The sequence below is a fragment of the Etheostoma cragini genome, chromosome 21 (genome assembly GCF_013103735.1).
Source record: "Etheostoma cragini isolate CJK2018 chromosome 21, CSU_Ecrag_1.0, whole genome shotgun sequence".
NCBI classification, from domain to species: Eukaryota; Metazoa; Chordata; class Actinopteri; order Perciformes; family Percidae; genus Etheostoma; species Etheostoma cragini.
In genome coordinates this window covers 620153-633218 of record NC_048427.1, presented here as the reverse complement: position 1 = coordinate 633218, position 13066 = coordinate 620153, and the positions used below count along the sequence as shown (strand labels likewise).

General features: G+C 42.2%; 1 protein-coding gene across 1 annotated transcript; it reads right to left on the bottom strand.

Moving 5' to 3' along the window:
• Nucleotides 1-6698: 6698 nt before the first annotated feature.
• LOC117937086 (parvalbumin-like EF-hand-containing protein) lies at nucleotides 6699-8652 on the bottom strand. The gene is made up of 3 exons (XM_034860756.1): nucleotides 8547-8652; nucleotides 8317-8452; nucleotides 6699-6909 (listed from the first exon to the last, which is right to left on the bottom strand). The coding sequence occupies exons 1-3, from the start codon at nucleotides 8650-8652 to the stop codon at nucleotides 6699-6701; spliced, it is 453 nt and encodes a 150-aa protein (XP_034716647.1).
• Nucleotides 8653-13066: the final 4414 nt, after the last annotated feature.

The window sequence follows — 13066 nt, the reverse complement described above, 5'->3', positions numbered from 1 at the left end:
CACAGACAAACATAACATTCAAGTAAACAATATAAAAAGTAAAAATAAGAAGACACATACAATGAGGAAAATAAGAGCAGCAAAATTTGAGTAAAAAATGTGCAATTATGCATACGGTCGACAGTCAATGTAATAGTGCAAAAGTCAGGCGGTAGCATAGTGGTGCCGGTTATGTAGAGCAGCAGAAATGTGTGCACTAGTGTTTTCAGGACAACAACAACAAGTTTGCAAAGTGTGCAAGTGGAGTGGTGCAAGGCAGCCATTTTGGCTCCAAAGTCCAGGATGTTTATGTAACTGAGGATAACCAGAACTCGTCATGACAAAAATCTAATGACATTAAGTGATGTCATACGTTTGACTTGTTTATAATACGCTCATGACAGTATCATGTCACTCTTATGGAGATACCTTTTTAAGTTAAAAAGTTAATTTTGACGCGTATTGGAACCTGAACATGTATAACTTATTTTTTCTTTGTTTTTACAGTTTTTTATGCTCACAAGTGTGAGTAAGTGTCATAACTTTTCTTTTTTCTCTTCCGTTAATCAAGCTGCCCCCCTGTGGCGAGAAGGACACCGCGCGGCCTCGGCTACTTCTAGTGCCTTTTTTAAATTTAAAACGTGGATCCGTTAGTTTGGGTGAAGCAACGTGGCTGAGGGGTGGGGGGGGGGGGGGGGGGGGGGGGGGGGGGGGGGGGGGGGGGGGGGACTCCTGACGTGATTCAGGACGTTTCCTCAACAACACACACGAGGACGTTGGTGATGGCGGTTTTACGCTTTGAGTTTCGGGCCGGTTGCCGAGAACGATCAAGTGGAATCTGATTCGTCCGCCGCCACGCGTGGACTCCTCTTTGAGCCGTGACGATCAACAGTCCTTAATAATTACCGTTACCAATCAGCACCTCAGTCACATCCTCGCACGATTAAACCGATAATGGCTTCATATAGGTCTGAGATGGAGGGAAGAGGAAATAAACCAAAGAGAAATCAGGGGATGTGTTGATTCACCATTTCATTGTGATGTAATATTGACTCGATCCATATCGAGACGAGTGATCGGGTCCTCTGACCTACTGGTCGGCTTCATTAAGACGTGTAACCAACCAGGAAGGGCCGACCTTTATAGCGCAATTTCTGACTCCGATTTTTTAAAATCTGTATTAAAAAAACACCTGCTTGTTATCTCAGTGTTTGTGATTCTTTGTTGGTTGGATACAGAAACTTGTAAGTGTAATAGATTTTTATAATTTAAAAGAAACTGATATGTAATTGTGAATTCTAATTTATATTTTTTAGAAAGAACTTTCAATGTGAAATATAATTAGTTTCCTTTAAAAAGGTCTTTAAATGCGTTGCCTCACAAACATTAAGATAAGTTAACTTAACTTTTAATCCGACTGGCCAGTGTAATAACTGTTTAAGTTGATGTTAATGTTAAGTGAATGTTAAAAGCCATGCTTTGGGAGAACCTATTTATTTATTATGATACAATTTGAACCAACTCATTTTTTACGGGTGCACTTAATTAAATGAAACTACTTTCCTCGAACAATTACAACACTTAAAACTACATCTATACATACATTGTGTAAACTTTAATTCCCTAAAAACAATGAATTGACAACATCCATTGGGTTGATTCAGCTACGTTTCATTTTTAATATCACTTGGAGTGTTTAATTGGCACACTTTCAATTAATTAAATCAAATGAACTGCTGGGGAAATCTGTCTCTAGTCAATTTGTTTCATGTGCAAAATAAAGTTTCCAATACAAATTGGATAGACAGATTTATTCCAGTTTAAATGCAGCCGATCTTTTTAAGGACACTCCTCTGGAGATCAGTAACATCTTATTACCCCGACCCAACCAAATGTCTGCAATCTTAGTCTTTAGGTTCTCTGTCATCAGAGCCTAATTACGTAATCATTTCCAGGAACCCAGCGAGGACGATGTTGACCCTGTAATAAAGAGTTACAGAACAGGAAACAGGAAACCGCAACACAAAGCTCAACCACAACCCTAACAGGTCAAGAGTTGTCATTTCTGAATATATCTTTGTGTTCCTGTTTCATGGCGCCACCTTCGAGCGGATACATATAGATATGTATGTTCAGATGGCAGCTGTGGGCTCACACTTCCTGTGTGATTTTAGAAGGCCAACATCCTCAGCTCGAGGGTTAATCATTGGCTGACCGCATGGACCCAGCCAATCATTAATGTAGTAACCTGGTTTTTAACAAAGTACTTTATCTTAACACAGTTTCTGTGCTTTGTTTGTCTTCTAGCAAACTGTTAAGAGTCCTCGCCCTCCTTCAATGTATGAAGTACCCTCCCTTCTTTAGGGAGGGTACTTCTGGTTTGCGGGGCCTCTCTGTTTTCCTCTCCTCTCTGTTTCACACACTCTCTCTGGAGTAACTCTCGGAGTCCAGATTAGCTGCCTCATCTCTTTGGTTTCTTCTCCATCTTCTATGTGTCCGAGGTGTGGAGGGAGACACAGAGCCAGATGTGCATGCTGTGGTCTGGTTGAGGGTGGGGGGGCAGTATTAGGGAGTAACCAAAGAGCCGTGAGTCAGGCTTTGCAGCGTTGCCAAGATGTCTGGCAGCAAGATGCTACAATTACACACTGCAGCAGGTAGTGTGCAGCCAACGTGGACGACGAGGTCTTTTTCAGACTGAGACACGAGCAGATGCATCTGGGTTTATCGGTGTGTTTAACGTTATTCAACCCGGGGGCAAGTGTGAGAGCAGAAATGTGGAAATGTAAGACTTTAAAAAAGCTATAAATCAGATTCAAGGGCTCTACATGATGTCAGGGCTAAAAGCTAACTGGAGTGTAATAAATATGACTAAGTCTGAGTTTTAGCCCCCTACTGTAGCTGTAGTTAAAAACTAAATCCTAAAAATGCCTTCAAAAGTTCTTTTGGTTCCAGTGGCTTAGACCTGGTGGACCGCCAGGATTACAGTAGACCTGGGGGGGGGGGGGGTTCAGTTTCCATCGACGTGGGCGCTGAAGAAACCGTCCCCGTTAGACGATGCTGGAGGAGCAGATTCTCTTCCTCATGAGCTGACTTAAGAAACTTTTTGTTCCACACTGAAGAGATTATATTTATTCATTTATATAGCAAAATCCTGGGGAAAGTTCATTTTGGCTCTTGCCACTATCTATAAACAGATTTGGGCTTTCATGTCCTCATTACCATCCATCTATCCATCCATCTTCAGGGATTACAACATGCTTTAACCCGCTGCAGCATGTGCTCACTTTATGATTCTAGTTTGCACCAAGTCACCAGATAAATTAAATAAATACAACACATAATAATCCAAAGTAGTAAAAAGAGTGAAGCTAGTAAAGCTTATCAAGAGTAGTTGTGTGATAAAGCTGATGTCACCTCTGAGTTTAGCAGTGAGATGGCGGGGGGGGGGATCAGTTTTAAAATTAAAACATTTTATTGATCCCCTCGGAGAAATAAAATTGCAGCTCACAGTCAGATTTAAGTCAAAATAAGAGAAAAAGCCAGAGTGCAAGAAATAAAAAAAAAGTGAAGTGAAAGTAAGAGTAGACTAAACAGACCAGGATGTTGTGGCCGGGTTGGCTCAGCGGGTAGAGCAGGTTTATTTGAGAGATTCATGTCTCGATGCAGAGGTCGAGGGTTTGAATCCGACTTGTGGTGATTTCCTGGATGTCTTAACCCTCATGTTGTCCTCGGGTCAAATTTGACCTGTTTTCAGTTTTTTTAATCACAAAAAATGGGCCTTCGAAATAAGGACTAAAAATATCAACATTAAAAATATTCAAAAAAAAAACATAAAAAAGGACCCACAACTTTGAAAAGTGACAAAAATGTCGAAAAAAAAGCGATAAGTGTTTGACGGGAAGACAACACAACGGTCTTACTAAAAATTACAAATGGAAAAGCCCCCAAAAAAATAATCAAAAAAAATGCAGAACTATAATCTAAAAACAAATAAAAAATGCCATTTAACATTAAGTATGAAGGAGAGTTTATCTGTTGGTTTTGACCAGATTGTATTTGAAGCAGGAGTGTGTGTGTGTGTGTGTGTGTGTGTGTGTGTGTGTGTGAGTGTGTGACCAGACAGATCAGATTCTGCTTTCTTTTCCTTGTCCTTGTGTATCAGAACGTCGGTGCTGTCGTGTTTCTGCTGAGTTCTGTTATCCTCCTCTCGTGTTTAATGAAGTGTTAAAAAGCCCAGAAAGCTGCTTTTAATGTCTACGTTTGTATTCATGACGCAGACACGATCCAGCTTCATGAAACTGTCGCCTCAGACATGAAGCGTGACTAAATGCTGACCCCCAGTGCCTCGGAGAGAGCAACACCTCCAGCACCGCAGTACATGACAGGATTATGCAGGATTAAGAAGTATTTTCAGTCAAAATCTTGATAAAACCACAACAACATTCCTCATGATGAAGATTAGGTTTTGGGTTTTCAAATCCTGAAAAAATTATGTGCATGAATGTGTTTATTTTCTTCTGTTTTATAGCCATTTGGCGGGGTGGGGGGGGGGGGACGTTTTTCAATTTAAAAACAATGTAATTCTTCTAAAGAAAACATCACATTCATTATTACACTGTTTTCATTTTTAAATCAACTGTATTTATCCAAATGCAATGTACATTTTGTAAAGGCTCAGTGACCAGGGCTGGGAAGATCGGCAGAACAGTCGGTTAAGTGACAGCCCTCTGATCCATGCATGGATGGGAAATACAACACTGATAATCCCAGTTTATCCTATCTTAGTTTGGCCTAGCTTGGCTCACTGAGAGGATGACAGGGTTGTAACCTAGCAACAGGGGTCATAGGGGATAGGGGTCAAGCTGCTTTCCATCGCTAAGTAACTAGAAATAGTTGCTATGTAACTATATATAGTTACTCAGCGATGGGGGGGAGTGAATCTTTCCATGCAGTTCTCTGCAGGGCTTTCGGAAGCCCCTTTAACCGTTGTGTTGTCTTCCCGCCGACCTGCACAGTTTGGTTTTTCTGGGTCAAACTTACAAATAAGAAACCTTTTATCAACCTTTTGGTCTTTTTTTGACCCTTTTGTGTCTTTCCCCCTTGGCTTTTGTCACTTTTTCAACGTTTGTCTACTTTTTTTTAAAGATTTGTCACTTTTTTGACCTTTTTGTCACTTTCTTTGGCATTTTTTCACATTTTAGTACCTTTCTTTGTCATTTAAAATGTTGAAAAAATACATTCAAAGTATTTTATCACACACAAGTTCTTTCAACAATGATTGATTGATTAAGATATCCAGTTTGTTTAAAATGAAAACAAGTTAAATTAATAATGAATGTGATGTATTATTTGGCAGAATTACATCATGCACAGACAGAAAGGTGAAGACTAATTGCTGAATTTCTATTTATGGTTCTGTTTAATTAAAACCAGGGGGGCGTCTTGGTGATACATACAGTCGAGTGTGCTTTAGCAGACTAACAAACTCAGATCAAGGTTAAGTGTTTTTGGCAGTGAGCCAACACAGCAATCATCTTTTCAACTGGAACATTTACATTTAGCAAAGCGATAACAGTCCCCACAATCCCTCAAGTGTCGATCCACAGAAGGAAGAAGAGCATTCTTTAAGGAGGGGAGATCGTCCTCTTCACCTCGTATCTTCTCGGTGGTTCGGATTAACCACGTGACCTCTACTTTCTCGGTTTCTTCTCCATCTTCACCATGTCTGAAAACTCTGCGAGACATGGAGGGACACACAGAAACCAGGAACTTAATGGAGCTGCTGTTTCAATTTGGGCTTGATCATCTTGATGGTCTATATCGACAACGACGCTGGAAGTTCAACCAGATGTTCCTAACTCTCGGCCGGATGTTAGCTTACCTTCTCTTGTAACTATGGTTACCTGGTCCTCAGGTCTCTGCAGGGTAAATCCAGACAGCTAGCTAGACTATCTGTCCAATCTGAGGACTATGGTTACCTGGTCCTCAGATCTCTGCAGGGTAAATCCAGACAGCTAGCTAGACTATCTGTCCAATCTGAGGACTATGGTTACCTGGTCCTCAGATCTCTGCAGGGTAAATCCAGACAGCTAGCTAGACTATCTGTCCAATCTGAGGACTATGGTTACCTGGTCCTCAGATCTCTGCAGGGTAAATCCAGACAGCTAGCTAGACTATCTGTCCAATCTGAGGACTATGGTTACCTGGTCCTCAGATCTCTGCAGGGTAAATCCAGACAGCTAGCTGGACTATCTGTCCAATCTGAGGACTATGGTTACCTGGTCCTCAGATCTCTGCAGGGTAAATCCAGACAGCTAGCTAGACTATCTGTCCAATCAGAGTTTCTATTGCACGACTAAAACTACTTCTGAACATACACATGTTCCACCAAAACCGGGCACCTTTAAGTACATTTTCTGATAATACGTACATACCGTAATTCCTCAAATAAAGACCAGTAGTCAATTAAAAGCTCTCTGATAGTGGCCTGGGGGGCGTGGTTAACACAGACAAATAAAAGCCGGGTTATTTCTGCAGTTCAGGTAAATAAAGGCCCCGCTTTTATTTGAGGAATTATGGTACTTGTACCTAAGTAATAATGCAGGACCATCTGTTTAAATACCTCCAAACCAACGGCAACATGTTGACATGATGATGCCAGAGGTGCTGCCCCATGCTGAGCTGATCAGCTGTTACATATCTCCTCTAAATGTGTTAAATCAGCGTTTCCTGTGTCCTGCCTGTATCTGCTGATCTCTGGCTGCCTGCTGAGCCCAGTGGGGACGGCGGCCCGAGCACCAGAGGGCGCCCTCACCTCTGTAGTCGATGCGTCCGTCTCCATCGGAGTCCACAGCCTGGACCAGGGCCTCCGCCTCCTCCTCGGAGAGGGGGGCGGACGGGGGGGCAGCCGGGACTGTAGACAGGATGTACCTGGGATCAGATAGAAGGAGGAACCATCACTGGTGGAATGGAACTCACTACATTTACTCTAGTACTGTAATTACATGTTGAGGTACTTGTACTTTACTTGAGTCTTTCCTTTAAATGCCACTTTCTACTTATACTCCGCTACATCTCAGAGAGTAATATTCTACTTTTTACTTCACTACATTCATCTGACAGCTTTAGTTACTTTACACATTATGATTTTAATATAAATTAAACTACCCAGCAACACCGGGGTTTGATTTCAACTCTTTCTTAAGATTTCAACCCTTTTTGGTTGCTTTTAATGCTCTTTTTGAAACATTCTTTTGTTGATACTTGTTTGATAAAAACTACAAAAAAAAAAAAAACTGTTTCAGGGAATTTCTGAGCTTTTTTTCCAAAATGAAATATTTAACATCAGAGACATGTTTTAAAATGTTTAAATCTTCAGTTTTCAGGGAAGCTAAAAATTACAAAAATTAGTTGGCAATATAAACATCCTTAAGATAAGAGCAGGGGCGGGCTAGAAGGGGGGCCATGGTACGGCACCAGCCCCCCCTGACATGTGATTCCCCTGCTGTGTTTGTGTGTGTGTGTGTGTGTGTGTGTGTGTGTGTGTGTCCCGAGTGCTGTCAAACTGATCTCCATTGGATCAGGGCACTGCCCCTTGGCTGCCAATCTTCCCAGCTCTTGTCACAAATGACCAATTATGGTCATACGGTCAATATGTTTCCATGGTGACAATCCAAATTTCCTGTACCATGGAACTGTGTTTTTAAAGGCGGCAGACTGAGCCTACAGAAAATGTGTATTGTATTCTCATTTGTTAAAATGAAAACAAGTTAAATTAATAATGAATGTTATGTAACCAGCACCAGTTTACTGGTTCCACTTATTATTATTTATTCATCATTTCTCATTTTCTAGTTCAGAGCTGCTCATACTGTTCATATTGTCATATAATAACATAATACTATTTATTCCATTACCCTTTGCACTATGCTCCACAATTAAAATAACAACTATCATAATTTACTCCTGCATACTTCACTTCATTGCCCCAACCTGTCTATATTGTTTCTGTTTAGTGTGTATGTATTAGTGTGAATATATTAGTGTGTACTGTATATATATATATATTTTTTTTTAATGTGTAAGCGCATTGGGAGCAATGATGATCCATAGCAAAATTCCTCGTATGTGTCATCAAACCTGGCAAATAAAGCTGACTCTGATTATGAGAACTACATGGTTTTTCCATCCTATGCAATATTTCCCATATTTCTAAGCAGATTTTCAATGCCGAATCCCCCCTCCCCCCTCCCTTACCCCCCATGACTATTGGTTCCCCTTGTGCCATCCCATTTAAAAAATCCTGGAACCTCCCCTGGATGCGAGCAGGGCTCCTACTTGATCTCGTTCCACTCTATGTATCCGCTGCCGTCTTTGTCGAGCGTCCTGAAGGCCTTCTTGATGGCCTCCTCTCTTTGCTCCGCGGCCTCGAACTGCCTCATGTACTCCAGAAACCTGCTGTAGTTGAAGCTCCCTGCAGAGAGTCCCAAAAGATGACCTCAGGATGGTGAAATCATCGGCATGACTGACACACACACACACACACACCGAAGCAGACAGATTGTCACCTTGAGTTCTCATCTCCCGTGGCATGCGGTCCACGTCCTGCTCTGTGAGGGACACGCCCATGGCCACAGCTACTTTCTTCACCTGCGGCCGGAAGTCGTCCTCCATGTTCTCCACGTGGGACCTGGGCTGGAGACCAGCACCAGGGGAACAAACACACTGTAAATAATGTCTGACATCTCCAGTTATTTCCTTTAGATTTCACAGTAACACTGCTGTACATGATGTCTACAGGAGAAAGCTGTAAAGGCACAGTACAACTGTGTCAACATGACAATATGACACCCCAAATTCAATGAAAGTATTGATCTTTACTTGTGAAGAGCGTTGTTTGGAACCATCCTTGTTCTTTTGAACCCATATTTCTGCTATAGAAACTTCAAAAAATTGATCAAATATGACCCAAGGTCAACAGAAGGTTAAATGATGTCTGTCAACGCTGATCTCAGAGGACACGTTTCAGTGTGCGAGTATCCGAGACATAAATGGGGCCATGCATTTATGCAGGTTACCTTTAAAGGAATTAGTTGCGTAAACAGCATGCAGACTGCAGCAGAGACTGAGGAACTGCAGTGACTCAACATGAAGCAGAGCATTGCTGCGTTTCCACCGGTTGTTTCATCATTCCTTCTCTACTCTTCCACCGATTTCACACCATCACTCGGATCAAGATGAACGTGGCCAGAGGCTCTACACAGACACACCAAGATACTGCACTGTAACTTTTATTCTCGTGTTTTATCTGTTAAAGCACTTTGAATTGCCCTGTTGCCCTGTTGTTTGTGCGATACAATGAAAAGCTGCCTTGCCTTACCAAACATCAAACACTTTTCTTTTAAGATGATTTTTTAAGCTGGAGACACAAAAGGCGAGAGAGAGGGGGAACGACATGTGGCAAAGGGACTTAGGTCGGAGGCCGCCGCACCGAGGAGCTACACCCCTGCACATGGGCGCGTGCTCCTACAGGTGAGCCACCCAGGCGCCCACCATCCTGCTTTCTGTCTAGTTTCCACAGCTTGTTTCCAACTTTAACAAAATGAAGCTCCCCTCCCCCATTCACCTCCAGTTCTCATTGATCCCAATGCCCAGGGTTCCTCCATCAGAAGCCCCACATCACATCCATCCAGACCTCCAGGCTTCCTTCATCACCTCCACCAGTGTCTAGACTCCATCCGGTGGATATTCCTGTATTCCCACAGCTTCTATACCCATTAATATTTAACGTTGCGATGGAGTCTAACCGCCAAAGAGTCTTCTATGTCAACCTTTCATGCACAATGTGGATTAGACATATTTTACTCTTCAATGAAGTCCCTCCGGATTGAAACAGCGATCTTGATAACAAAAGAGAAAACAAGTCTTACTTCAGGCCAATCAGCTCTGAAAGTATTGGAAATCATTACCAGTTGTAGACCATTGACCAGATCCATTTCCCCCTTCCCAACAGATCCTGTCCAGTACTCACCGGATTCAAGGTTTACAGGAACAGTCCAGCTGACCTCCCCCCCAACCACTTTCTCCGTCTCTTATATACGGGAAGGACGCAGCCACCAGTAGCCTTGCACCTGTCTCCCCGGCGGAGCCGTTCCCCATTAAAACCTTGGCTCCTCCTGCAGACCGGCACCGGGACAAGACCCCACATGAGGCCTGTTAGTTGGGTTGAACTGGAGGGCAGCCGGCGTACGGCTACTGGGAGTTATTCATAATGTTTGGTGCATGGAGACTTAACCCTCATGTTGCCCTCGGGTCACATCGACCCATTTTCTTATATCAGTGTTCTGTTTAACTACCCAAGTGTAATTACCCCAAATAACATGATTGATTCCACCCAACAGTCTTTAGCAAGTACAAATCTCTACTTTCATTAATTTTGGGACGTTTTACTCAATTTTATAGCATTTGAAAAAAAATTAAATGGTTTTGAAATAGTATTGAGTAAAAGTTGACATATTCCAGTCTGTGATTATCCATCAATATGCTTTCCTGGGGGGGGGGGGCTTACACACTTGTTGGCACACACACTACAACTGCCTTGTGTACATCCTTAGCTTTTGACATCAAGTGAACTGTGTCAGTGACTCGGGACTCTTCTTGAGAAATGGTTTGTTGGGACACACGTCGCTGAAGCCCATGAGTCAAATCGCCGTGATGCCATTGATCTAAAGGTTCGATATTCTCTTTTCCTGTGCAGACGGATAACAAAGCGTGACTGGTGCACTTCACCGGAGGATGGAGAATTCATCCAACCAAAATCTTTCCTTTCCCGACAGTCTCCCCGCCCTTTAAAAAAAACATTTGGCACCAAGCAAAATGTAATTAATCCCTTTAAGATCACTGAATTGGGTGTTAAAGATCTCCTCCAACAAGCCTGGCAGCCTAATTAAAATTAACTCCATAAAGACCCGATCAGCTGAGGTGTCACATTAAAAAGATGCACATTAGGGTGGTGGATTAGACTACCCCCTAATGATGTGTGAACACGCAAAACTGTATACTGTGTCATACGCCTGTGTGCTGTGTGTGAGACATGACGACCCATGCATGTAGTGGTTAACCCTGCAAGACACACTGCACTGCCAAACAACTAATCATGGTTCTGTTGTCTTTGTATTACTATAAGTGGCACGGCACGTCCTCCAAATTGCTCTAATTCTTATGAATCATATTTCTGTATATCTGTATCTGTGTCTCTGTGTCCCAACCGGCAGATTGTCCAACAAGAGCCTGGTTCTGTCCTGTAAATAGGAAGTTTTTCCTCGGCACTGTCGCACCAAATGCCTGGGAATTCTTGTAATTTTGTGGTCTTTGTGAACTAAAGAGTGTGGTCTAGACCTACTCTATCTGTTGAGTGTCCTGAGATGACTCCTGTTGTGATTTGTCACAGTTGAATTGAATTAGAAATAGTGCAACTATGCACAGGGAGAACCAACAGCGAACAGAAGAATTTTTAACTGGCTTAAAGCAGCATGTTGTTACAATGTACACTATACACAAAATGGGTTATAGTTTAATTTTAAAACATGCATTTTTATGTTAACCAAGTAACCTCTATCATAAGTACATGTCTGTCATTTGTTACAAAGACAACCGTTGAAAATGTAGGAAGAGATGATGATTGTATTGGTGGATAGATCTCCTGCTTTGATAAATGCAGGCGCGATTCCTCCGGACCAACATGGCGGCCGCGTGGACGCATCGCTCCAATGAACGGCGGCGCCAATGCATTAGGCCATCAATGTATCAACGTGGTTTCAGCCCGATCTTTCTGTCCCTGGGTGGTCACCTAAAATCCCTAAATCAGTCCGCATGCCAATCAAATTCAGTGGACGCCCATTTCGGCCAATGTGATGAAAAAACTCTCTCAAAATAATGATTTTGAGACCCCATCTTCCTATCTTATTTTGAAAAACTATCATTATTTTAAGATATATAGTCATTATTTGGAAATACTTATCTCATTAGTAAAAGATATCAGGCCACTAGTTTTAGAACATTTCTCATTATAATGACTTACAGGATCTTTTTTCCCATGAATGTTTACAGTAAAGCTTTTATTTTCTTATTTCCTGCTGGGACAGGACAAAATGGCGTCCTTCAGAAATGTAAACCAATAGAATGTCAGTTTAGGAGTGAAAGAGAGAGAGGCTGTTTAATTGGACAGGAGCGGACGGAGGGCGGGGCCACTTAAGCGTTAGTCATGGCATCATTGGTTAGCTTTTATGTTCCAACCAATCAGTGCAGGATGATGTCACCAATCCAGATCCAGGATCTAGATTCCAGGAAGTGTCCCAGGAGTTTGAATTTTTGCGGGATAATGACCAATCTGCGAGGCACCTGTATAGTCTTCAAGAAAAAATAGGGAAGAACAGGAATATGATGGAATATAAAGATGTTGTGTCCAGAATGAGACTAGGACTTACCGGATTAAAAGGAACTTTACTCATAATGAAAAACCACATTGAGGATTTTTGGGAAATTTGCAACAGTCAGGAGAACATGGCGCACGTTGTTATGTATTGTCCTGAATACCTTCAAGCCAGACGACGATTGATTTCACATTAAATTTACATGGTTTACTGCAAAGAGATTCTGGTAAAACTTGTGTTTTGTTTTTTTGATTTTCTTTTTTCAAGATAACTCGGTTATTAAAGAGAATTTGAGGAGGTGTAGGTTCACCTCTTGGTCCACCCTCCAGGCCAGATGGGGGCGGTAATGCCCCAAATAGCTTGTTGAAGAAGAAGAAGAAGAGGAGGAGGAAGAAGAAGGAGTTTGTATTTCACACCCAACATTGCAGGAGACTTTGTTGTTTGATTGTGAAACTGTGCAGCCATGAATGGAGGCCCGGGGCTGCCTGGAAGGTGAGGAAAACCACATTTCACATCACAATGTACTGCAGCATGGTTTGCTCATTGGTTCACTGTGCTCTTTAAAACATGGGATTTGTAGTCAATGGGCAAAAACATGCAAAAGTCCCCCGTACCCCAAAGGTTACAATCTTTACATTGGCTCCATGTAATGGACA